Source organism: Taurulus bubalis, assembly GCF_910589615.1.
Source record: "Taurulus bubalis genome assembly, chromosome: 17".
NCBI classification, from domain to species: domain Eukaryota; kingdom Metazoa; phylum Chordata; class Actinopteri; order Perciformes; family Cottidae; genus Taurulus; species Taurulus bubalis.
The window spans coordinates 19,096,909-19,124,098 of NC_136605.1; the positions used below are offsets into that span (position 1 = coordinate 19,096,909).

The 27,190-nt window shown below is 46.3% G+C and overlaps 2 protein-coding genes across 5 annotated transcripts; one reads left to right on the plus strand and one right to left on the minus strand.

The window, feature by feature from the left end:
• Positions 1-2,559: 2,559 nt before the first annotated feature.
• Positions 2,560-20,558, plus strand: gpatch8 (G patch domain containing 8). Of its 4 annotated transcripts, XM_079232842.1 has the most exons (8): positions 2,560-2,788; positions 5,673-5,745; positions 10,751-10,792; positions 13,034-13,101; positions 14,466-14,552; positions 14,657-14,800; positions 14,918-15,048; positions 15,373-20,558. In XM_079232842.1, exons 4-8 carry the CDS (start codon positions 13,075-13,077, stop codon positions 19,310-19,312), a joined length of 4,329 nt encoding a protein of 1,442 aa, XP_079088968.1. In that variant the 5' UTR covers positions 2,560-2,788; positions 5,673-5,745; positions 10,751-10,792; positions 13,034-13,074; the 3' UTR covers positions 19,313-20,558. The 4 variants fall into 4 exon arrangements, with proteins under 4 accessions (XP_079088968.1, XP_079088967.1, XP_079088966.1 ...); XM_079232841.1 differs by lacking the exon at positions 10,751-10,792; XM_079232840.1 differs by lacking the exons at positions 2,560-2,788; positions 10,751-10,792 and having other exon boundaries at positions 5,526-5,745.
• A 348-nt stretch (positions 20,559-20,906) lies between these two features.
• On the minus strand, positions 20,907-24,178 carry gosr2 (golgi SNAP receptor complex member 2). The gene is made up of 6 exons (XM_079233722.1): positions 24,038-24,178; positions 23,752-23,816; positions 23,230-23,338; positions 22,608-22,740; positions 22,191-22,331; positions 20,907-21,531 (listed from the first exon to the last, which is right to left on the minus strand). The coding sequence occupies exons 1-6, from the start codon at positions 24,064-24,066 to the stop codon at positions 21,370-21,372; spliced, it is 639 nt and encodes a 212-aa protein (XP_079089848.1). The 5' UTR covers positions 24,067-24,178; the 3' UTR covers positions 20,907-21,369.
• Positions 24,179-27,190: the final 3,012 nt, after the last annotated feature.

Consider the following 27,190-nt stretch of genomic DNA (forward strand, 5'->3'; position numbering starts at 1 on the left):
AAAAATGCATGTTTATCTTCAATTAGAGCTCTATTTAAACAATTAATGTGACTAATTTGCTGCATAACTAAATAAAAGTAAATTATTGGTATCATAGATCAAATTATATAAGAAAACAACAAATTAAAAATGACAAACATGTGCAATTTAAAGTAGATTAGACTAACAACTTCAGAGTTTTACATTTAAATATAGATATTTATAAAATTGTATATATATTTCTGTCAGTTTCATCAGAGGAAAAAAAATAGTGACAATAAAGTCTGAAAAATATATGTAAATAGTGTTTTTCCTTTCAAGTAATTATTCTATTATATGTTTCACTAGAATTTAGGAATCAAGAATATAAAATGTGATGTCCTGGATGAGTTTTCTGTACTCCATACTTTGTCACAGGCACACAGACACCCCACTGTGTGTGGGTGGTGGAGGGGAGAGGTGGCCTGCTCACCTGGCTGGAGTGGCTCTTTGGCTCCTGCGCTATTATTTGTGGAGGGGCGCTGAGGGCCGCGCTGCAGCGTGACACCGCTCTTCACAAATCCGTGAAAAAAAAAAAAAAGAGGTGCCGTCACTTCGTCACCAAAAATAACACACAAGTCTCTTTGGAAAGTGCATGCCCAAAGAAGAAGGTGGCAGACTTTTCATCCGCAGGCAAGTAACCACGAAAGTTTGCCACCGATTTTAAAACTGATAATTATGAAGGTCGTTTTTCGAGGATTGGGTGACATCAGGTGCGTTGTGACAAATGACATGGCTCCTCTTTGAAAGGCAGCACGTACCAACGTGCTAGCCAAGAGCCTCACAGCAGACGGTGACTTGCACTGCGTAACTCAAACGTTACATTCAATGTTAAAACGTATAGTATGTGACCATGTTGTTGGACACAGACCTCCGTAGTTGTCCACACAGTTTCCATCCGTGACCCGTCGGTCAACGCTTCAGCCCAGCGCCTCGGAGCCCCTCCCCTGCCACTTATTGTGTGTGATCTATAGGCGGCTAGAGGTCTGTGGTACTTTATTGGGATCTTTTTTCTCTTTCTGTCGTTTCCCTTTGGCCTTTGCTCTTTCTCTCTAACATTGTTTTTGCATTGCATGTGTTAACTTGGTAGCATTCAGTACTATTATACCTCAACAGTCTGTCCTAATCACTACTACAGTTTTCCTCCCAGACTCATACCTCCCACGTCCTCTGCCCCCTTCCAGTCCCTCCAACCTCCCCTCCCCTCCCCGACCCTGTCCAAGAGCGATATGCAGCGGGCAGCCTCAGAGCCACAGAAACAACACACGCACACACACACACACACCAGAAATCTAAGACACACTGGTAGACAGGGCACAAAAAGATGCACAGAAAGGAGACACGTTAGGATAGTAGTGCATCAGCTGTTACTGAATTAAGTGTGCAGCCTTTTGCATTATAACCAGACATTATGACACATCTGTTGTCACTGAAAATCCTCTATTCTTAGATGTCTAACACCTATTCTGTGCAAAGGAAGAAAAAGGAAATGGTTGTTTTTTTATTTAATCCTCACCCACATTTTTTTACAACACAGCAAACTCTTATTTAGTGCCGGTCTTAATCCAGGGGGGGGGGGGGGGGGGGGGTTTAAGGTCATTGCTGAGTCCCTCCAAATGTTCTTTTTAAAGTTGGCAATGGAGTAAGAGTCGGGGGGGAAAAAAACTATAACAAAAAATAACCAGAACCAATCGCCTGACCACCTTGCTTCAAACTCAATGGGAATGCGAGTGTTAACGGTCTCTGTTTAAAGACGCTGGAGAACTTTGATTAACTTTGATAAACATCCTCTTGATGATTTTGAGCCTTCAGAATTGAGGTAAGTAGGTGTTTTTAAATTGTTTTAATATATAAACAGTTTTATTAATTGGACTCTGCTTCTGTCATTTCCCCCCCATCACTTAGTTGATGAAATATTTAATCCCCTCACGTTCAATCTGACGCATCCACACTTTCATCTCCATATGCTGGGAAGTAAGAGCCTTCTGTTTTAGTCGTTAGGTTCCTGATGCCCCGGGACAGTTGTTTCCATTTAGTCGCACCTGCGTTAGCTGAGCACCGAGCTGCAAGAGTTAATGAGGAGCAGCAGTCAGCGGGCCATGTCCTCCACCAGCACTTTCCAAAAAAACATTCCTCAGGGACACGAGAGAGGAGGATGAGTAACCGCAGCAGCCTGCTTTATGTTGTGGTTTTTTTTTTGCAAGAGAGATCCCTCAAGGGTTTGTCTCTGTTTTCTTTTCACAACATGCAAAAGCTCAGATCTGCGGTCATCCAAAGAAGATTACATAACATATGTAATTTGGGTTTATTTAGGGTTAGTCACTTATGTGGATTAATATGCCTGTTTGCAGGGACACACACACACACACACACACACACACACATACACACAGCTGCACAGACTGAAGCAATCCGGTTCCTAAACACTCTGAGGTCTCTAGGTGGGGTCCCCTGCATATCACTTCCCTTACCCATATTCCTTTTATAAAACATCCCTTCTCGTAGATCTCCTTTGTTTGGATAACATTTTCTACTTTTCTTTCTCCTGTATTAACAGTCAGTTGGTGGATTTATTGACATGCCTACCTTTTTTCTGTTTGTATACAGTATTATGTTTGTTTAAAAAAAAAAAAAAGAAGCAGAGAGAGAGTTTTGCATTTTTAAAGAACTTTAGAGAAGCTAGCAGAATTGCAGTTGAAAGCGTTTGGCCGGTTTCTTACGTTGTGTCACGTGTGACTGTTTTTTTGACAGCCCAGTATTTTAAAGCCAGGTTCGTATGGAAATGCCTTCACTCCACTTGCACTGCTGTTGGACTCGCCGTCGTTGCTTTCATCCGTCTGTCTGTCTATTCTTTTGGTGCACTCATCTGTTGGTCAACACGCAGTCTGCTCCTCATCTCCGCCCTCTAACCTCGACTGAGCCCATTTGAACTAATCTCTATTATGTGCGACTGATGCCTCGTCCAACCTGCCCTTGTTTTTGATATTATTATTATTATTATTATTATTGTCTTAATCTCTCTGAGATAATAAAAAAAAAGGATTGGAAGAGGAAACGGGTTTAATTTAAGGTAGGGCTTATGTTCTCTAAGCTTTCAGACCATTTCATTACACAGCCCTGAGTCAGACTTCTCTGGAAAAATAAACTAATCAGCGAACTGGAGTGTTTCTCAGGCGGCTACTTCAGAGCGCATTTTTATTCTCCTCCTTCCTCCAAGCCTCATAGATCAGCTAATCCCCCAAATCAATATAAATGTTCACTATGAGCGTTGCAGCATAATGCTGCAGTAAAGGACAGAAGCATACCCAACGTCGGTGGGAGGGGAGGCTTTCACTGCAGCAGATTCTGCAGTGTTTTCCTACACAATGAATTTCAGGAGAGATGTTGTCAACGCACACTATCAGCCATGTAGCCTGGACAGTTATGAGTTGATCCAGGGAGGCTGTCTCCACCACGTGAAGCCTGGCTCAGATTCCTTTCTTATCTCTTCCCACAGCGGAAGAGATCTGACAGTCTCACAGAGTAAGCACAGCTCAGACGTCCATGAAACGGAGAGAGGGGGGAAAAGCAATGCCAAACAGGAAGTGAAGCCTCTCCCTATCTTGGGAGGCTAGCATCAGCCAGATGTTTTTGGATAGATTTATTCCGGCGTCTGCGATAGTGATCAGTCGTTGTTTTTACAACTGACATACTTTTTTTTTTATTTCTTAAGTAATATTAAATCGGGCAAAGGAAGGCAACAGTTGTTTAAAATAAAAAAAACGCCAAATGAGACCTTGTGGGCGGAGATGCAGTGTGTGCCGTGTGTGCGACTACCACTCCCCTTCACATGCACTAACCCATTCAAGCCCAGCTCACCTCCACCGCCCCATGAAGTCACCTCCACCATGGCTCAGCCTGCTCTGTTCTGCCCCCGTCCCGACCTCCTCTCTCGTCAAAGAGAACTAACTGAGCCCTGTTGAGCCATCACCTTCCTCTCTGTGCCTGATCCACCCCCGAAACTAACACAAGTTGGAGTTTTGTTTCACCCGCCCTCCACCACCAACCCGCTCCACCCTTCTGTATGTGTACCATTCACAGTGCGCTACTAACACCGACGATCCTTTTTGTTAAAGCCCTTTAACAAAAAGCCGCATGCTGTTTTGTTCCAACCCCTCCACTTTCTGTTTGTGAAAGTTGATGTCAATCTCTTTGTGATTATAAATATCCTTTTTTTATGTTTGTTTGTTTGTTTTTTGGTAGAATGCAGCACTCTGGTGAATGTTAGACAAGCTTGGAATAGTTATAATCACAACAGAAAAAAACACACTGCTTATTAAGAAAATCTCATTGTCTCCTGTTTATTTGTGCTTGAGGATGTACTGTAGTGTGTAGTGGTGGGACGGTCTTGCATTTCACTTAATGTTTTCGTTTTCTTGCTGACCCATACTAGTTAAATAACGGTCTCAGACATGTACATTTGGCCCCAGAGATTTCCTGTTGTTCTTGCACTCCTCCTCTTGCCTCTTTGATGTGTTGTCAGTCGCCTGATCTTGTCCACATGTACAGTGTTTGTACACTTTTGTCACAGCAATCATTAGTATTGAAAGGAAAGCAGGAAATACATACTTCAACTACCTTACAGTTTAGTGAAGGTCTGTAAAGTATAATTTCTAATTCATGAATACTAATGATATCTATGGTAATGTTCAAACTAGAGGCTTATATTAAATCAGAAGTGTGCACATGGTTGGAACCAGGCCTTTGACAACAGACCAGAGATCCTTGAGGTGTCCAAAAACCTGCCCAATAGCTATTTGGAGCACATGGACTGGGGCTACATGCACACAATGTCTCCCTCTCTTCACCTGCACACCCACACATCCCCTCACGCGTGCATATTCTGTCCACCCTGGGCCTTGTAATGGTAATCCAAGGCCCACTAGCTCCACTTCTGTCTCTTCCTCTCTCGCTATATATTTTTTTGTGATAGCTGCATATGTTTCATGGTGCTCCCCCTTGTCATGAGTACGGAATCACAGCAAGCTTGGAGTTTCTGGTCTTCGTTTTGTTATTGCAAGATTTCCATACCTCGTTTCTGTGTCACCTTTTTCTATGTGTGCAAAGACCTTGCTCTGTAGTGGTTCATATATGTATGCGTGTGTGATACATATATTGTCCCCTCCTTCCTCCCACTCCTCCTTCCTTAACTTCTCAAGTTAGTGGATGTGACTTGATGTGTTATATTAATCATCCCGAAAGAAAAAAAAAAACAGAAATGCTTATGCCCAATTTCTTTGTTTTTAAAAACAAATAAATCTAAACTCCTATTGAAGGAGGTTGTCCTGTAGATTACAGGCTGTAGCCTCATGTATACATCGTAGTGGAAAAGCCTTCCCTCTCTCCCAGTCTCCCACCCGCTACCCCCTCACCCCTACCCGCCCTTACCACTCCTTGTGCTGGTAGACACTGATATTACACGCTGTAGGTGATGTGGATGACGATAATGATTATGGTGATGGTGGTGGTGGTTGTGCTGATGATGATAGTGTGATTTTTGAGTGTTTTTATTTTGTTTTTGTTTTGTTTGATATTTGATCAGTACCCAAACGGGGAAAAGCTCCTCTTATTATTGGAATATTTTTGGTTTTTTTCTCCTCTTCTCTCTCTGCTAGGATAACATCGGACACCGGCTGCTTCAGAAACATGGCTGGAAGTTGGGGCAAGGTCTCGGCAAATCAATGCAGGGTAAGGAATCCCTCGTCTGTACACTTATGTTCAATGTATGCTGGTGGTGCTGAGCCTCCACGCTGTCATTTGCTTTCCTCCTCACATTTCCAGGTTTTTTTTATTTTTCATATCTATATCAGCAGCTTTTCTTTTCCTCTTTCTTTCTCTGATCTTTCCCTTTTGTGTCTGTTGCTGGGTAAATTTGATTTAAACAAACGTCATTCCAGTTGTTCCTTCGAACTTGGGAGAGGGATGAGAATGATCCAGAGGCCATGTAAAGGATTAAGACTGAGGGCAGGGACTCCTGGGGGTTTGGAGATGGAAGTGAAGCGTTTATTTGTCTTTCAATTATGTGTTTAGTTTACAGCAATCCAGATTCAAGCTAGCCTTTTCCGCCCCTTCAAAAACACAATAATTAGTTACAGTTATGTTGTTTTAGCCATCAGGCTTTGAGAAAATGTGGTTATGGACTTTGATTGCTGATGTGCCAGCACATGCAGTGTCAGCTCGTGCCTTCTCCAGATCTTACTCTGCACGCCTGCTTACAAACAAAACGCCCTCTGATCAGCTGACATTGCCGGGCTTACGTCTCGATTACAGCAGCCTCTTCTGAGGCGTGGGCCGTTTATTTTGTATCGGGCGGTGCCGCAGAAGTGATAATGAAAAGCACATGGTTTACTCTGTTAAAAAACAAACCAGCAAACGCGTTAGCCAGTTGTTATCTCTTTTAAGGAATGCAAAGCGCTTGAATAACCAGGCAAAGTACGAGATCGTTGTCGGGTTTCGTCTGGGCCAGCTGTATTTGCAACCACAGAACAGGCCCATGTGGCAACGCTATTGGACCCCAGTCAAAATCTCTCTAGTCTGTGTTACATGTACTCTAATCTATTAATATTATCTGTGCACTAGAAGTTTTCTCCTTTTTTAAATTTTAAGATCAAGGCCCTCTCTGGAGTGGAGTGAAAGCGCGACCAGGGAAATGCTCCGTAAGCTCTGCACGTAGAATTAACTCCATAAGATGGAGAAAGCTTTCAACTAGAAAGAGGTTTGCTTTCTGAAGACAGATGTAGTCCGATGGCCCAGTTGATATTGACTTGCTGCAGGGCTGAACAGAGCGGAGTGTGTGGGTCGGTCTTGGCTAACGCCGGCACCTCATTAGCTCAACCCCGCTGTGCTCGGACGCTCATTGGCTCAGAGGCAGTGGTGCAGAGCCTGGCATGTGTCCACCGAGCCTCTTCCTGTCTCCTCATCTATATTCTCTCTTTCCTCCTTACTTTTGTAACTCCCTCTTCATAGCCTCACCCCTCCCTGCGCTCTCTCCACAGAGGGTGATGAATAGCATTGTCCGTGAGTGATGCCATCGCTGGCAGGCCAATGTGTCCTTGCAGTTTGCTAAGATTAAAGCTTTTTTATTTTGCGCATCATTTCTGGCGTTTGGTTTTGTCTTTCCTCCTCCACAGTTTGTTTTTCTATCCTCTCGGCTTGTACCATTTTTAACCTCAGATCTTTCATTCCTATAACACTCATGCTGTCGTTTTCAGCTACTTAATTTCAAGTGCAACTCTCCCTGTAAACCCAGCTGTAGCATGCTCAACATCAGACGTGTTAATGAGAAACACGTTTTAAGCGCACGCCCAAACTTGAGACGATTCACAGTCTTCCACTGGAAAATATAGGGGTCGATGCAGAGCTAGCGAAGTGAATGAGTTGCTTTAAAAAACACGGTAAATCTAAAGACACAATATATCCACGTTGTGCTGCTTAATTCAATTTGTTGGCAGCATAGTTAGATTACTGAAAAGTCCATGTCATCCTCGTGTTTGGGGGTCAGGTAATGAGATTTCCAGTTGTCTGTGCAGACAGAAAACTGTCTGGGAACTCCTGACTTGTGTGCTTGGCTATATTAACACAGTGTTGTGTACGTGCCCATTCAGAGTAGGTGTTAACAAAAAGGTGGTTTATCGTGCTGAGACAAGTCCTTACTTTATCAGATGACTGCTGTGGTGCTAAACAATGTTGTGTACTGAAAAGAGGAGGAAATCTATCCCATTTCCTCTGTTTTTTAGCGCCTCGGGTGGTATCGGATTTATTTGCCTCAATGGTGAAAAAGTCCAACAGGCAGGCTTTTGGAGTAAATAACGTTGTTTATATCTGCTCTCCACACTGTCTGATTGAAGAGCCTTGATATATTGTTTTTGGACTTTTAGACATAAAATGTTTATTGCGCCTATTGGTGAGCTGTTGAGCCTCAGCACCGCTCTTTCATGTGCATATATGGCCTCGGCTCCCGGCGTCGTCTCATAGGTATTCTCGGCCTGACGATGGCCAGGGACCACCAGAGTAGACCGGGACGCCTCTTCACTCTGGTGCAGGCCGTATGAAGGGGTCACAACACGGCAGTGATTTTTGTTATAGCGTGGCGTTTGGTGTGCATCGTTGTACGTTTCCATCTGGCCTCGCACAAGCTGAATGGCGATCTATTTGATGAGTGCTCTGTGTGGAGAAGAGAGCAAGTTGCAGGAGGCTGACTGTGCTCTTGTTCTCGCCGCTGGCACCGCTGATGTGTGGTTATGTAAGCTTCCTGCTTTGTGGGCAGATGAGACTGCGGCAAAGTGTGTCCAGTTGTTTTGTAGGAATTAACGGCCCACTGCCGGAGCCCACTGTCTCTGCTCTAATTTGCTTAATGCACTCAGGAGTATGCCCACGACACAATTGCACCCTCGAATCACGTTGAAGTTTGCTGGATAATCATTATAATCTTCCTCTGCTTTCCTGTCCTCCTTGCAAGAAGAGAAGGTTATTTTTTTTTTTACATTTTTGAAGTGAAAGCATTGTGTCCCCTTTTTTAAGTTTTTCACTGTATTGACTTTGTTCTTATTCTTCTTTTGTCCTTTTGCCCCTTTTTAGGTAAGGTTTGTTGGATCCCCTCTGTATGTCAGTGTGTGTGTGTGTGTGTGTGTGTGTGGGTGTGTTTTCTTTCTCCCACTCTGCAGTTGACCTCAATGTAACACCCCTTTTACAGTGTACCGTAGGCTAATGGCCTCTGTCAGCTTCCTCCTCTTTGCTTCATAATCACTAAACCTTTATTTCAATCTGCACAAAGAGTATGAAGTGCTTCGATTTGAACAAAGAACAAAAATCCATTTTAAATCACGGTAGATTTAGGAAGCCATGATTCCATCACACCCCTTTTTTAGAATCATCGTCTCCACGTATTTTATGTTTTTCCTCTTTGAGTTTCCGTTGCTGCTGTCGGGTATCTGATTGGCTGTAACCACGGCTCAGTCTTTGAATGGCTTGCAGAGTAGACGAGTTTTCCCCCCTCTGCTTGTTTGCCTGTTTCTACCTCCAAACCTGTGAAACTTGTGTGTATGTGTGTGGTCGTAATGTGGGACTGAGATGCGTGTGTGTGTGTGTGCGTGTGTGTGTCTGTTACTGACCGGGCCATAGAGTCAACTTACAGGGAAAATCTCGCCACCCTTCTCCACCCCTGAATGTCTCTGTCCCCATGGTCCCCCCCCTGTTTCTTTGCCCCTCCTGCACAGCATGTTTGTCCCAGAGGTGCAGCACTCCTTCCTGCCTGCCTCCAAACCGTCACTCTCACATGGGGCTTTAAGCAGTGTTGGAGGTAGTGACACACTGAACGTACTTCCACATGATGGAGTGAAATGAAACCCTCCAGACGGGTGCATAGTTCACATTTTTCAAAGTGTACTTCGGTAAAACTGCTGCCGCATAGCGATGCAGACCCCACTCTAAGCACTGCTCAAAGCCTTGCTGGCTCTTTCCTCGGGTACATTTTGATGTGTGTCATGTGTTCACCGCACATCCCCTAAAACGAGCTCGCTGGCCGTAGGAGAGCGAGGAAGTGAAAGAATCTCGGGGAGATTTGCTAACTGGGCTGACAAGCGTCTGCGGGGCAAAAAAATAAAGCTCAAAGGGGGGGAAATGGTGGTCGTCCCACAGCTGTGTCCGAAATCGTTCACTCCCTGCCCACCGCCTAGTGGTTCTGAGGACTATATAGTGAGCCCACCAGCAAAAACACCATCGGACACTCCTCGGTTTTCTCTGAAATCGTCAGCTGGTGGGAAATGCATACTAAATACCGACACGCATGTTTGTGACGAATACGTATCGTTAGCTAGTTTGTTGAGTTGCTCGTTTTAGCAAAAATGCTCTGAGAGCTTTTATTGTGAAACGTAAAAAGCGGAAGTCAAAGCGTTGTCAATGTGGGGGCGTATTTCCACAAATTAGCGAATACTTTGTGGGTGTTTGTGTGGTAATTCTCTCTCCTCTCGTCCGTATGCCATTTTTTTTTTCCTTCGGCGCAATGCATGATGGGACATAGTGCTTGGTTCGTGAACATCGGTTGTACTCTACTTTACATGATGGGGTACTTGAGTCCACTATGTGTAATAATAATAATAATAATAATTCTCACTCGGGCAGCAAACAAAATGGCGAACTCACTATATAATTCCTCTATATAGTGAGGAGGGAGTGATTTTGGACACAAAATATACAAAAAAAAACACTTTCCCTGTAACAGACTCTCCAAAAGTGGATGATACTTTTGATTTATGACTTTAGAAAATACGCTTCCTTTTGTCCTTCACCTGTTTGATTCAATCTGCCATCAGAATCTGCTGTTTTTTTAATCATTACCTCCCCCGGTGCAGCTCTTTGGAGGGATTCTGATGGGATTTCTAGTTGTTTCTGCTTGGTGACGGTGAAAAAAGTGAAGTTTTCTTGATTCAGGAAAACGGGACTCGTACTTTGTAAGGGGGGCTAGTTTGGTAATTCGGGGTCACACGCTGGTTGAGGGGGACGGGGACGAGTGGTTGGGGAGAGTGGCGAGAGGGACCCTGTAAGCACCGAGCCCTGAGTGAAGGGATGAGGGGGTGGGGGGTGACACGCTGAAGGCCTCTGGTATTGAACCCCTAAACCACACCCCCAACCCCACCCTCCCTTCTCTATGTGCCTCAATCTTCCTGCTTAACCAATTGGTGTTTCTTTTTTACAGCGATTTGATCCTGCCCATGTTGTGCCGATGGTAAACTTAGTGGTAAATGTTATTTTATCCCCCAATTGAATTGTTTTTTTTATTTTATTTTAATTTCTCCCATTTTTTTGTTTGTTTTTTCCTCTCATCAGAGCACCAATGCTACATAGGCTTTCAATTCTCTCTGTTCTAGTCCTCATTCTGCTGCTTGTATATTATCATGCATATTTATTACTCTTAGAACATTGTCATTTTGATTGTTTTCAGTTTTTTTTTTTTTTTTTTAAACCTTGTGATTCACACCCTGTGATTTAGATGCACATTGTTTTTGTCTGGTCCCTTTCTTTTCCACTGGAATGGGTAATGTGGAAGTATTGTCACTGTGTTTAAAGATTGGTGATAGTTTGGGGTGACTGTAATTGTTCATTAATCTTTAATTCTGGGCCTGGCTTGTGACTCCACTCAGACAGACCACTGCAGTGGCTGACGAACAGACCCAACGCCTGCTTTTTTTTTGGGTTTCACTTCTCTATCGCTGTTGGGCAAAGAGCGTGAACACACACGTCCATCAGTAGTACAGCGTCTCGTGATCTAGATGTCACACAATCCTAGTGGAATACGGCCGCAACAATTATGCAATCATGAAATAAAAGAGTTAGGTTTTCCAGCTGACGGACACTGCAGTGGGGCTGAGGGTCCAGCTAGGCCATTATATGTTACAATGCCCATGCATTTATGATTTCAAAATGAATATGTCATTGGGCTGTGATGACTAAATTACTCAGGACACAGGAATTGAATGACATTCGTACGAATGTGTCAATTTAAAGTGATAAATTCATAGTTTATGGAAAGCTTAAAGTTTCCCAATGCATTAATATTTAGTAAATTATAAATGTGTATTTTGGGCTCTTTTTTGGCTCAAAGTATTACTTGGAAAATGTATCTTATTCTTCTTTCTAAAAGAGAAAACCTTTAATTTTAAGTCTAACCACAGCAGTTAAACTTTGATTTGTATATTTTCAAGCCCAATGCTTGTTGTTATTCCATATGCCCAATGGTATACATACAATAATAATTCATAAAAAAGAAACTTGAATATGTGGGAAAAAAAAAAAAACTGAAACCAAACCTAATTGATAATCACTATCAGTAAGATTGATTATTGTCTCTGGCTGGCAACAGGAGCAGCAGAACTAGTCCAAATTATGTTGATGCCTCTTGTTCTGAGACCCCTCCTCCTCCTCCCTGTCTATCTGTCTGTCTGTCCTCCCCTTCCTTCTCCTCCCCCCTTCCCATCCCCATGTTTTACCAGGTAAGTATCCCCATCCCTTGCACTGTCACCATGGCGATACCTGGCCTGTGACGTCACTCTGCTGTAGTTCAGTGCTTGTGTCCTTTTTTAATTTTACTGTCTTTCTCTCTGCTTTGTTTGGCTGATTTTATGAGTGGATTAAGCAATTCTGTGTCAATCTCCAAAGTAGTTTTGATTTTTTTTTTTTTTTTTTTATATATATATATATATATTTTATATCTTTAATGTTTCATTCTGGTTTTTTTTGGTTGTCTTTGGTTTGTTTACTTTCCTACAGTTAATTTCCTTCCGATCCAGCTCTTTTCACAGCTTACGTAATGTAATGTAAATAGGAAGGGTGGGACAAGGGCGTGAATTCGGACCTCAGGACCGTCGAAGGGTGCAAGGGTCAGAAAGAGATGGTGCAATAGGCCCCAGATAATATTTGGGAGGCTTTTTTCCCCTCATGAAGGGTGGTGCACAGTGAGCAGTGGCAGCAGCTGCTCGGCCTGTTGCAACTCCCTTCACACACACACACACACACACACTAACGCACCACACGCAGCCCCTCAAGCTGTAGCGTCCTTGATAAATTTGCCGTTCTGGTTCAACGGGACTGCAGCAGTGAACGGGTGGAGGAGGGGCGGCGGGTTGCGCGGCGACACTGAGCAGCGATGTAATCAGATTGGCTTCGAGCTGTTTTGTTTCTAGTGAACTTTAACTGTCTCTGTTGCCCGAATCTGCAGCTCATTCGACTCTTTCAAAAAATGCAAATCGGCAGCCAGGTCAAACGTAACGTTAAAAGGTACATCGGTCTCTACTCGGTGGCTGCGGTAAGCTGTGAGAATGGCTGGTGTTTGGTTCACTGTAGCTTTCTGGTCTCTTTGCACTTCAAGGCAAAATTCTCTAACCCCAGCACCCTATGCTCTAAAAGCAGGCTGTCTCCAAGCTGGCCCCCCGTCCCCGCCTCAGAAACTCACCTCGTCCTCTCTCTGTCTCTTTCCCCTCAGGACGCACCGACCCTGTGCCCATCACCCTCAAATATGATGTCATGGGGATGGGAAGAATGGAGATGGAGGTAAGATGCTGTTCATTTTACACCCATCACCTGTTTTTACATAGTTCTTAATGAATGAGGACGTAGTAGAAGCATCAGGCATATTTTAAATGTCCTGGTTGCTGCTCCACATCATCAGTGTCCAGAAGGGTCGGGCGACTTGTAAACATTTCCCAACCGGCCACCGTTAGCCCAACAACCGCTCCCATCAACTCTCATTTTCGTTATTGAACAGAAAAAAATTAGAATACATGAGCAGAACTGGAATATCACATTAATACGTTTGTTTTCTATCATGTAATACCTTTTTGATGAGCTGTAGATGGGGATACTCACTGATTTTCCTTCACGCTTTAACCTAAATCCACTGCAACGATTGCTGAGGGGTATTTGAAATCAAGAACATGTGGCAACACAACCATTGATCATTAACCCATGGGGCTGACATTCCAAACCGTCTCTGGAAGAATTATTGGGAGCTTTAAATCCATGAAGAAAACCCATAAATGAGCTTGCAGAGCACCGGGCATGCGGAGAGCCCGGTTTCAGCCGGAGTCGCGTAAAGCTCTACAGCATGGGCAGCTAAAAGCATTCTCTGAAATGATCAATCACGCTTCACCAGCCCGACTGCGTGAGGCGGGTGCCAGAAGAGCACTCGCCTGAATGAATTTATGGGTGCCAAATGTTAATCGGTCCGTAGAGAGAGATTCACGGTACGGGTTACGTCTCAATGCTGCAACATGAATCCTGTGCACGAAGCACGGAGGTTCGTCAAGGTGTCCGTTAAAGATGACCCCAAAAGAGACGGCGTATATAGATGCAGACAGCCCATCAAACGTGAATTATCACATGATGAAGTAACACTTGCCGCCTCAGTAAACATGAAGATGCCTTAAATCTGCCGGCTGCAGGACGCAAACGTTCCTGGAATTTCAGTTCCTGCCGTAAATTTGCGTTTGACCTTCAAAGTTTCTGCTGAGTATCGTTCATCTGTCTTAAGGAGGATTGTGGAGGAATGCTTCTCTGTTGACGTGCTCCCACAATCCATCATGTTCAATGTGAAACGTTTTCTGTCTGCCGCAGTATGAATATCTACTCTGTAAATCACGTGTCCTGCGTTCTCTCCTACTTTTGCATTGATGCAGTTTTGTAGACCGAGTATTTGTTTTGATGCAGCCAAACTGACTGAATAGGACTTCAGTTGGACTTAAGCAATCTGTCGGCATCAGAAGGACCAATCACAGCCCCTGTAGCCCATATGGGCCAACGGCTAACAGCTTGTCCACACAGTTTAATAAAACCATGAATACAGACTGCTCGCTTTGATCCAGGAGTGTTTTTTGTTTCCTGCCAGTGCTGTAACTGCCGTGTCTGTACTTTTTCAGCTGGACTATGCAGAGGACGCCACAGAAAAGAGAAGAGTGCTCGAAGTGGAGAAAGAGGACACAGAAGAACTGCGGCAAAAATACAAGGTGTGTGTCATTCTGATTGTTGTTGCTGGTTCTGTCACTCATACTCGTAAAGGCTGCTTTAAACACGCTCACCCATTCCTTCCTGTATTTCCTATCGACAACAGGACCAGGTGGAAAAGGAGAAAGCCATTGCAAAGGCTCTGGAAGACCTGAGAGCCAATTTCTACTGTGAGCTATGTGACAAACAGTACACCAAACACCAGGAGTTCGACAACCACATTAACTCGTACGACCACGCTCACAAGCAGGTACTTGTGAATATCAATTCTCGTCCTCCTAATGGGGGATCTGTCTTTGTCTTTTGTTTTCTGTGAGAGAAGAGATCCTGATGGGCTTTGTTTCTCCCTGTCTTTCACGTAATGCAGCGGCTCAAAGAGCTCAAGCAGAGAGAGTTTGCTCGTAACGTCTCATCCCGGACCCGGAAAGGTGGGAAGAAGCATGAAAAGATGCTGCGCCGATTGCATGAGCTGGCGGAGCAGAGGAAACAACAGGACCGGTAAGAACGTGTTCCTGGACTGCCCTCTGCTGGCTGGATATCAAAACGTATCTGTAGTTGTGGCACAATAGCATGTGTGTTGAAGGGTCACTGTGCAACCAAACAAAGATCACATATTCTAACTAAAATATAGATTTAATATTATTTTAACAATTTGTATTCACTGAATCAGTTTGACATCCTGGATATATCCTACAAACACATATTGTACATCCCTCTGTTTGCTTCTCTCGAAAATGACTCGAAAATGACTATTTATTCAGTGAGGAGCATAGCTCTGACCTTTCTGCAACATCTCATTGTTATCATGCGCTTGTGTTTCAGCACTCCAGGAAGCGGGCCCATGTTCAAACCCACCACGGTGGCCGTCGATGGCGAGAAGTCAGAAGATGGCGACCTAACGCCGGAGAACACGACTTTACCAGACTGCGTCCTGGAAGGACCGTTCGCAGATATAAGTGAGGAAACCTCGCCGAAGCCGAGTCCAACCATCAGCTTCTCTCTGGGGAAGAACAGCGCCACCTCCCCGACCCCGAGTGGAGCGTCCAAGGTCAGCGTGTCCTTCTCTTTCGCCAAGAAAGCCCCGGTGAAGCTGGAGACGGTTGCTGCAGTGTTTGCAGATCATGGAGAGGAAGCTATGGAGGAAGAGGAGGGCCAGGAGGGAGAAAAGGCCGGAGGGCAAGAGGAGACATCTGGCAGCAGCCCAAACAGCCCTAAAGAGGACGGATCAGGAGGAGGTGATGGAGGAGAGACCGCTGCTGTGGCAGCGGAGGAAGAGGTGCAGCCGGCTGATGACGGAGCCTCTTTAGCCTCCACTCTCAACAAGCTGAAGATGATGATGAAAAAAGAGGAAGGATATGCTGGACAGGAGCCTGAGTACTATCACTACATACCTCCGGCCCACTGCCGGGTAAAGCCTCGCTTCCAGTTTTTGCTGTTCATGAAGGCCACCGATCAGTGTCTGATCAAAGCTGACGAAGACGAGGAAGAGGTGCAGGATGACGAGGAGGAGGATGACGACAAGGAGGAGGAGGATGACAACGACGAGGAGGAGGAGAAGAAGAAGGATGAAGATATTCCTGAACAGACGGAGCCAGACGTCACAGAGTGCAAGACTGAAAAAGAACAAGTTGATGTCGCGTCATCCCCGGACCCTGAGCCGGCTCCTCCGTCGCCTCAAGTAAAGACGGAGGAGGTCTCTGCCTTAGAAGCAGATCCAGCTCCCATCGTCCCGGCTTCCCCGAAACAGAAAGCAGAGAGCACGCAGGATACTCCTGATTCCAACTCTGGTCCTAAAATCCCCATAGGTCCCTTCTTCCCAGTGCTGAGTAAAGATGAGAGCACGACCCTGCAGTGGCCCTCTGAGCTCCTCGAATTCACAAAAGCCCAGCCTTCCCTGTCTTACAGCTGTAATCCCCTCTACTTTGACTTCAAGCTGTCCCGCAACAAAGGAGTGCGTGGTGGGAAAGCGGCAAAGTCCTCAAAGCCTTGTGAAGAATCTGATGACAAGAGGAAAGAGTTGGCTGCCTCAACAGCTGAAGTAGATAAGACTAATAAACCCGGGACCAGCGCTGACAAAGACAAGCCAGTGACGGCGGCAGAGCCCGGCCAACCGGACGGCGAGGAGCAAAAGCTTGCGACTGGCAGCAGTAGCGCCAAGAAGAAAAAGAAAAAGAAGAAGCATAAGAAGTCTGCAAAGCGCTCAAAGCGCAAAGGAAAAGACAAGGAAGCGAAAGAGGATGCTGAGGGCGAGACTGAGGCAACGCAGGAGAAGCCCAAAAAGAAGAAAAAACACAAACGGAAAAAGAGCAAAAACAAGGCTCCGGATCAAGACGAGGCAGCAGTAGCGGTTGGTGAAAAGGAAAAAGAAAAACCAAAGTCGGAAGATAAAGCCGTTGCCTCTTCTGTTACGCTGACAACTGGAGGGGGAGGGGCTACGGGAAATACAGGAGTGGAGTCGGGGAAGAGGAAACGCGCTACGAAGGAAGTGCCTTGCAAGTCTGGAGCAGAGGAAGGAGGAGCCGGAAAGGGCGCCGACAAGGTCAACTCGGAGGAGCACAGCGCCCCCAAGCGACAAAAGACCGACTCCGGTGCACCTCAAAGCGCCTCCTGCTCCACCTCGGCCCAGAAGAGTCCCGGTCCCGGTCGACCTCCCAGCAGCGAGAGCGAGGAAGAAGGGGGCTCCAATACCCAGCGCTCGCGTCATCACAGGTCAAGTCCTCGGGAGCAACGGCGCCACCACAGTGAGGAGTCGCGGCGGTCCTGCAGCCGCTCCTCGAGGCGCGGGGAGAGACGGGGCAGCAGCCGCCAGCGCCACCGAGGCCAGCCGTCCCGTAGTCACTCGGAGTCCAGCAGCTCCGAGCGCTCCTCGGCGGGCAGCAGCGCCTACAGCCACCGCAGCCGGAGCTACTCGGACAGCTACAGCGACTACAGCAAAGAGGGTCGCAGGCGGAGGCGCTCCAAGCGCTCGTCGGGCTCCGAGTACGAGCGGCGGGGAAGCCGAGGACGGAGACGATCCAGGAGACGCCAGTCCTCTTCCTCCTCCTCGGAAGACTCCCGCTCACGTTCACGCAGCTACAGCCGCAGGAAGAGGCACCGGCGGCACCACCGGAGCAGCTCCAGGAGCTCCAGCAGCTGGAGCCGCAGCACCAGCGCGAGATCCTGGAGGCGCAGCTACAGCCGGAGCCACAGCTCTGCCAGCCGCTCCTCCAGTTCCACCAAAGGCTCCTCTCGCCGACGGGCCCCGAGGGCTCGGGTTGAGACCGACGCACAGCGCAGAGACTTCAACCGCTCGTGCATCTACCGCTCCCAGTCTCCGCGTTCATCTTCGTCACGAGGCCTTAACCGCAACGCCCATTCATCCAGCTCGCAGTCGCTGAGGCTAGGGGGGTCACGGGATGCAGGGGAGCAAAAAAACAGCCTCACCGCGCGCCAGCTGCTGGAGAAGGTCCAGTCTAAGAAAAGCTCTGACGATTCTACCACAGGGACAAAATCTGGGATTAAGATCAAGGACCCACCACAGGGATACTTTGGTCCCAAACTACCGCCGACCCTGGGAAGCAAAGCCATGCTGCCGCTTTTTGGTAAGCTGCAGGCCGGGAAGAAACCGCTGTTTCCTCTCACCAGACCCGTGGAGAGTGAGAAGTCGGGAGCGGGGAAGTGCTCTGAGCCAGAGGTTGTCCTGGAGGAGCCCATCAGGGAGTTCCCTCCTCCACCGCCACCTCCAGCGCCACCGGTCCAGAAGGTGGAAGAGGCCCCGCAGATCACAGTGGTGGTGCAAGAGGAGACGCCACATCCCATTCAAGAAGTCCAGCTGCTCCAAGAACCCCAGGCGTTGTTTGAACAGGACCCCTCCATGACGATGCCCCAGTACCAAGGAGAGACGGGACAGGACCCCTCTCTGAATCCCATGATGGACTCCCTCATGACAGAAATGCAGCAGCAGCCGATGCACGCCTACCCTGCTTACCCACCGCCCAACCTGGAGGAGGACGGCATGGAGGCGGAGGAGGACGGCCTGGCTCCTCTGGAGAGTCAGCCCATCACGTTCACGCCGGAGGAAATGGAGAAGTACGGCAAGCTGCAGCAGGCTGCTCAGCAGCACATCCAGCAGCAGCTTATGGCCAAGCAGGTCAAGACGTTTCCCTCCGCGGCCGCTGCAGCCGCAGCCGCGGCCGCCGCCGCCGCCGCAGCCGCCAACATGGCCCAGGCGCCCCATCCCCAGGCCATGCAGCAGATCCACATCCAGCAGCCCACCATATCCATGCCCTCCGGCACGTCGCTCGCCACGGTGCAGCACGCCATCCTGCAGCACCACGCCGCCGCTGCAGCCATGGGGCTCCACCCGGCACACGCCCACCACCCGCACCCTGCACATGCCCAGTTGGCCCAGGTACACCACATTCCCCAACACCACCTTACCCCCATCTCCTTGTCTCACATGGGTCACTCCCTGGGCCACACCCTGGGTCACTCCCTGGGCCACTCGCTAGGTCATTCTTTGGGACACCAACTAGGACACGCCGGGCTGATTCCCGCCCACCACACAGCCTTCCTCTCCGGTCAGCCTATACATATTATCCCGGCGTCTGCACTTCACCACACTCCCTTAGCGCTCCACCATGTTCCTCATGGCCTCTACCCCACACTTTTCGCACAACGTCCCTCGCAGGCTGCCGCAGCAGCAGCGCTCCAACTCCACCCGCTGCTACACCCAATCTTCTCAGGGCAGGACCTCCAGCACCCACCCAACCACGGCTCTTGAGTTCGGATACAAGTGAAGGAGTTCTAGTCACGGCACCCAACCACTGGAAGAAAGACTCGACCTGAACCGGCTTGGTTCAGGACTTTAAGATGAAGTCTTTGCAGCATCATGCAGGCAGTGAGACAGGAAGCTGTCGGTAAACTACCCTTTTACCGGTCAACGCGGCGCAGAAGTTGTAGCCACAAAGTGGTGCTGCCTGTGTTGGGTTCAAAAATGGACATTAACATTTTCTTCTGGCTCGTGAGAGTTTTTCTTTTTCATGTTTTGTCCCAAATTTCTGAAACTGGAGGGGTAGATTTAAAAAAGACTTCCTCAAGCTTCTATTCCAGCTTGAGGTATAATAATAATTCTAATTACACCTGTTCCTGTTTGAATGATAAATCAGACAAACCACTGGAGGTTTTTTTGTTTGTTTTCCACGTAGAAAATATTCCGTTTTGTTCTCGTTTTGGCAGCCAAAGAGACGTAACGGCTGAAGCTGTGAGCCGAATCATGACACGAGGGGGAAAGTACGTGGTAGGCGAACAGCTTCGACTCTGTAATGTAACCTTCAGAGACGTACTTATACTTACTGATATCGTTTATGTTTTCATATGACTACTTGCTCTCTATTGGCTCCTTGGTCTCGAATAATTTGTAATGCAGTAACTTGTACATATATCAGTGTGTAATGTGAAGAATCCCACCAATGATGACCATATGAAATTCCAGCTGTGGCGTTTAAATGGGTATGACGTAAGAACTCTCTGGTTGGAGGGGAAAATGTGACGTCTGGGTGGGAACATCCCGGCGCTGTGAGGAAAAGCTCCTGTTCCCCTGTGGTGAGGGTGCACCTGAATAAATTGCACTGAAAATCTGTACATCAAGATGGTGCGTTTGCATCATGTAACAATAAGATTGTAGAATACTGCAATAATTGTATTTTTCTGTTTTTAAATTATTTTCCAAAATGCTCTTCAGAAGAAGAGCTGTGTTTTTTGCTTTTGTGTAATTTTGTAAATAAACCTGCTGTAGATTAACCGATTAACATTGTAGAGGTTTTGGTATTGGATAAAAAAACACACAAAAAAAAAAGACAAGATGGATGGGAGACGGTCAAGTGTACGTATTTTATCACGTTTGTTTATAAATTAGCCCGCTGAAGATGGGCTAAGAGGCGAAGGATAGTGATCTGTTCAAACAGTAGCAACTCTGTATTTTCTAAGGACTTACTGTTTCAGCAAATAAAATCTTGAGTTCATGTGTTTTTCTGTAATGTCATCACATTCATACGTTAACGTCTCACAACTTGTCACAAGCGTGAAGCCCTCGCTCCATCTGGAGGACAGTGACAAAGATTAACCCCTAGATGGCGCCCTAGTTACCGTGAATAAACTTGTCAAAGCCGGAAATTAACAAAAAGCACAATAGCAGCGAAGTTACCAGCAGAATGATTTGAGGAAGTTACACAGATGAAATCAAACATGTTTTATTCTATTGATAATTAAGTCACTCACATAGTGAGACCAGTCTAAAGCTATAATCCAAGAGAAATTATACATCAGAACAAATAAAACAAACTATTCTATGTTGAGTTAAAATGCAAAGAAACATGGAGCATTGTGGGTATTTATATTTCTCTTTGAACAAACAAGGCAGAATGACAGATTCAGATAGAAAACAAAAAGCTGGTCAGTGGAGGAAAAAGCTGAGAATGAAGATTAGTTATAAGTTTTTTTAGAAACAGTTGAGTGATTTACAGCCTCAGAGTGGTTTGATAGACTAGATTCTGGATCTGTGGCAGTGATCTTGAGGAGAGCAGAGTCCTGTTATCAAAGTTCACTGCTCTATCGGAGCTTCAAGTGGAATAAAATACTGACTTATGAGGATCTTCATCAAACGATAGCATTTTACAAAAAGGTGCCCCAAGTAATTTAAATGGTGGTTAAACAAACTATAACGGCACGATTTATAAAATTCCCATATCTGACGTTTCTGTCACTTTTCATATCATGAGGGACGCCGCGCTGCAGAACTGTCCACGGCTGACCTCGGCAGCCGCTGTGGCCGGACGGCGGTCAGCCCAGGTATCGAACCACCAGGAACATGAGGACGCAGGTGGCCAGCATGCCGCCGACCATGATCAACTTATCCTGGGTGGCTCGCTTTTCTATCAGTCTCATCACCGTGTTGGACAGCCCCAACATGTTGGCCACGTCCAGCATCTTCTTGTGGGTCCCCTGTGCGGAGCGGAGGGAAGATCACACGTTAAGACGATTGTTTTTGGGCTTCACGTGAACGCATTGTAAATCACCCAAACTAATTTGGTTGGTTTTTGGGAAACGTTGCGACGCCGACGCCCTCCCCTGACGCGCCGCTCCGTCAGAAGGCGTTCTCACGGCTAGACAACACAGACGCACCCTGATAAGAGGAGGCCTGGAGCGAAACCAGGAAGACCATCTCCTCCCTGGAAAACAGGACTCACCCTCCAGCTGAGCAACAATAAGACTATTGTGATCCACGTCGACGCCAGAAAACTGGGTCAGGGAACGTGCAGTTTAACCCGCAACTAAGAGGTGCTGTGATGCACCCTTATTGACGATAAGAATAAATGATAATTATACACATATGAGCTCTTGAATCATGTTTTTGTACTATTATTGTTACAGCCTCTCTCCACCTCCCTACACTCATACTTTAAGGGTGACTTATTTGCCAGAAAAAAGACAAAACTCACAATTGACAAAGTGAAAGATGAATTTGACTGATGTCATCATGTCTATAGATATCACGATAATATTGGTATTTGTGCAACGAGTATCTGATGCTGTGACAGCATCCTTCATTTTGGTGGATATTTTTCATCTGTGGGTCTTGTATTAAAATCACACGCACACACCTTCAGTGTAGATCTCTGATCTCGGAGGCCGTTGAGGATGCCGCTGCCGCTGCCCAGGAGGTCGTCCATGCCTCTGTGTGCGTTGTGTAAGTTGGAGTTTAACTGCAGGGTCTCATCTATGGGGATGGAGGTATCGGCGTCCTATTGGACAAGAACAAACCTTTCAATTTAATTTTTTATTCCACATTGTTTCGCTTGAGACATTTGTATTTCATCGCGATAAACAAGCCAGCATGACTCAGACTCATGACTCAGACTCAAAGTTCACGCAGCCCTATCACATTTGTACCAACCCTCTTTTTAAATCAGAAGACTTGGACCTCTGAATGTTGGATTCGGACCTAATAAAGTGCCGACATCACTCCACCCAACCTGAGCTCTGGAGCAGCAATATTACGAAGGTTACATGTGACGTACGTTGGTCGTGAAGGTCCGGCTCATGAGTTCCTCCCTCTCTCGGTCCTGGGCCTCTCTGGCGTAGCGTCGCTGCTGGAAATTCTGCAGAGCGGTCCGAAGGTGTTGGACGTCGTACTTCAGCTGGTCCACTCGTCTGAGGGAACGCAAAGGAAACAGTAGAACTGTTGGTTCACCTCTCAAACATTCTCCCAGTCTACCTCCTCGACATCTTTCACGACAAAGCATCATTGCACCACATCGTACATGGAATTCTAACACTTCCTAATTGTGTTGGCTGATGAGAACATTTCTTTCCCCCTCACATCTCATGCGCTTGGAATGAAGAGTCTCTCAGAGTCTCTCCTTGGCTTCACTCAGACCCCGACTAGAGCCGACTAAGATCAGAGGAGTGAAGTGGGACGGGGCGCCCGGCGTCCCCTCGGGCTGTTTACCCAATTCAGAGACAAGTCTTTGCCCAATGCGGCAGGAATGCCGGTGATGACGGCGCCGATGAGTAAATGTTTTCACAGAGCCACGTCGCCACAGGTCCGCTCGTCTCCTCTCCTACACCCTAACACCCTCCTTGCCTTCGTCAGATACGGCTTCGGGGGTCACCGTCAACCGACTCGCTCAAAAGACTCACAATTTGGCGTTCTGCCGGCGGTTCGGCGGTTCCTTGCTGGCCAGGATCTCCAGGCGTTCTAATTGGTTGAAGATCTGGTCGGTTCTGGCCTGCAGCTCATTCTCTAACACTTGAATAATGAGAAAGCGAAATAAAAATAAAAAAAAGAGGAGAGAATTAATTTGGTATAACTCAGGTGCAATGTGTCCCTAAATGTATTACATGGTGCATAGACTTAGTTCAAACACATGTTGACGTCATAATGTGGGAAGGGGAGGAAGAGGAGGAGGAGAAGCAGGGGTGTCTCCCGCCCGGCTCCGACCATTATCTGGAAGAAGCCCTTCCAGTTTGCTGCCACTGCACCCACCCCTGCCCTTCCTGTCCTGGCACCAGCCGGGCTCTGAGCTGATTGAGCAGGCAGCCGCCACACAAAACAAAACCCACCAGTTCCCCTCTTCCTCTTTTCCTCTTCCTCTCCTGTCACCACCGAACAGACGTGAAGAAACAGATCACACACAGAGTTTAGATCACGTGTCTACTCACAGTGTACCGACTCACGGTCCGTCTTCTCCAGATCTCCCATGTACGACTGCACCTCCTGGATTTGCCTAATCCAGGATAATAATTTTAAAAAAAAACACACAGTTAGTCGATTGATGCCAACACACACACACACACACACACACACACACACAGTCAGACAAACACCTACAAACTTCCACGAGCGGCTCGTGTGGAGGGTTAACTTAAATGAGCAATAATGATGATATTAGCGCGCTAGCTAGCCAGCTGAGGCTAACAGTTCCCGAAACCATGGAAACGCACTCACTTGTTCGTCTGGTGGTAAAGAGACTCCATCTTCTCTGGTTGGTCGACTTCTCTTCTGGATCCTTCTTTTATTTTATTGCGTTGACACGTTGTTTCTCACGCCGTTATTCTGACAGGTGGCTCAGCTAGCTGGCTAGCCAGCTAACGGTAGTGGACTGTACACGTCATCAGTTTGTGTACGGAAGTAGGAAAGCGGAAGTTGCGCTGCGTCACTTAAAAGAGCGAGAGAGAGAGAGAGAGAGAGAGAGAGAGAGAGAGAGAGAGAAGAGGAGTAAATGAGCAGTGCTCATTTTAGATACTGAAATATAGGCTATTTTGTTGACTTTTTTTAGAGGTAAAGAAAGTTTAAGTGTTTGTTTCCTGTCGTTTGTACCATAGTTAGTTAGTAGATATCCTATTTTGACTTGAAACTTGTGATATGTGTTTATTTATTTTAATTAACGATATTTGTCTGGTTCAAAATACATAAGAAACACTACTGGATAAAAAACACAACCCAAAACACATTGTGTATTTAAGTTGATGAATTGTGCCTCTTGGTTTCATATCAATAAGGTGAACCAGGACACTGAATCCAGGTCTGATGGCTCACAACAACAACAGTCAACATTTCACCCAATTGATGGTAAACTTCCCACATTTAAATCTAGGCTGCAGGCTATGTTTTCCATTATATTTGATATTCTCTAATGCGTAGCTGACAGGTGTGATAGCAGAGATCCTTTCCCCTCTAACCCAAGACAGACTGTGAGAGCACATAGCATAATCTGTTGACATGTAGACATGTGACAGGAAAGACTTTGTGAAACATGTCCCGGGGCCAGCTTTTGTCAGCTCACCCTGATTCAGTCTAATAAGACGATCCTCTCTTTTTTTTCCTCCACAGATAGGTGTCAGAATATTCCTGCCTGTCCATCTGGAGGTTTCCTCCTCGCCTGCGGCCAGAGACACCCAAACGAATGATATCAAACTTTTCAATAAGTCACTGTAGGGGCGGATGTCTGAGGTTTGTTTTGAGAAGATGCGAGTACTGTGTGAAAGTGGCAAGATTGAATTTCTCAGAACAAGCTGTGAAAATTTCCCAATAGCTCCTTGGTGATTTAGTGAGAAGAAAAGCATCCTGGGGGCACTGCCTGGCATCGCCACAAAACCTCAATCACCTTCCTCCAACCCTCCATCGACCAGGAGTGAGAAACACAAATCCAAGCATCCTTTAACCTGATTAGTGCAGCGATCTGTCACGAGCTCCCGTTTGCCAGTGGTGGCTGTATTTGTTTACCTCATCCGGCGCAGCGATCACATCTCAAGTCGGCCCAGACAGTTTTCCTTGGCTGCCTGATGGTGCTTGAGTTGATGGTTGTATCTTCAGGCTAGACACTTCTCAACAGAGGTCCTTTTCACCCACCCCCACATGTCAGAAACCTTGAGGTCTGTTCATGCCACTTCTTGCTCTCGCAGTTCACCGTTTTCGGTTGTCATAACACATCCCCGGGGCAGTGGCTGGATGTGCACAGCTTTAACCCGAGAAAAGGGAGAAACAAGGCCTCTCCCTTCCAACCGTTTCCAAACAGTACATGAGACACATTCACCTCCCTCTCTCTCTTTCTCTCTCTTTCTCTCTCTCTCTCTCTCTCTCTCTCTCAAGGTCGCGGGGTTCTCTCTGTCTGTCCTTTATCTTTCAGCCCTGAGGAAAGGATGAGATGAGCTTACTGGTTTTCCTCCACACCTGAGCACCACGGGCACAAACTGGAATCCAGTCTCCAGGTGTGGAGCACGATCACGTCACTCCGACTGACCGAGAGATCGCATGCGGTTTCGCCTCGTTTGTCGCTTAATGCACGTACGCGGTGCAAAGTTTGAGTTCTGTCCCGTAGTTACCTCCACCGAGGAAGCTACATCCCATTTGTGTGTATGCGTCTGCTTGTTAGTTTTCTGTATCTCTATTTTAGGGATTTAAATGAATCTTTTTCAAAAGTCAGATGTATTAATTGTTTGGTTCGGATCCAGTATTGCAAGATGTTTTGCTATTTCCTCTTGAATTAAAACTCTACAAATAGAAAACATGCAATAAAAATCAATAAAAAGTACACTGGTGTTTTGGTATCAAAATGCCCAATGGTATTGTGACTACCATATAGGCCTATCATAAATATAATATATTATTCTAATACATTATAATTGATTCGTGAACATGTAATTAGTATTAAGATGTTGTCAAGGGAGAACTATCTTCTTCTCGTATTGATTCATCTATAATGTAATCTTTAGAAAGACACAATCTTAATCTGAAAAGTAACTCAAGATGTCAAATAAATGTAGTGGAGTAAAAAAAATAATTCTTCTTTCTGAGGTGCATCATTAAATGGAAATAATGATGATCCTGGTGAGACAACATGGCAGCAGAGTTGTTGTTTGGGGGAGGAAGAAAGCAGCAGTTACGTAAAGTGTAACTACCGCACCTATAAAACTGTTTTGTTCATCAAGAGAAAATGATACGTTGTTGAATCACTTGGACACATCGTATTTAATGATGTTTTCCAGGGAATATAATACATCATAACTATCCAATGATTGCCCAAGACAGACAGAGTGAAGAAGCCAATTATGAGGAGCAAAAACCGCCTTGGGTCAACAATTTTTGGATGCCAGTCATTTTTTGAAGGCACACGGATCTTCTCACTCCCCCCGAGGGAGATGATCCACTTGTCTTTGAAGCCGTGATGAGACGCTGAATGAAAGCAAATGAGGGCCTGTCAGAGATGACAGGAGAAACTCATAAGCTCCCAGTGTCTCAGTGGGTTCTGGTGGGAAAAGGGTCCAGAGGCGGGGCCAGACTCCCTCTCCCCACCAGAGTAAGAAGGCGATGGGTAGTTTAGTATCAGAACTTCTGCATGAAGTGACGTCACAAAGTCAAACAACCTCAAAGAGACACAAAGAGACACAAACCGACTACAACGGATGCAAAACGATTCTAATAAGACGCAAGACACAAAGAGACAGATAACATGTGAAAAGGTGCAAAACCTGAAATAATGCTAAGAGAGGCAAGATTATCTGAAAAAAGAGATGCAAAACAACTACAAAGACAGTACTGACAACTATAAATAGACACAAAAGAGCTGTGTAGAGTTGCAAAACAACCACACAGAGAGGA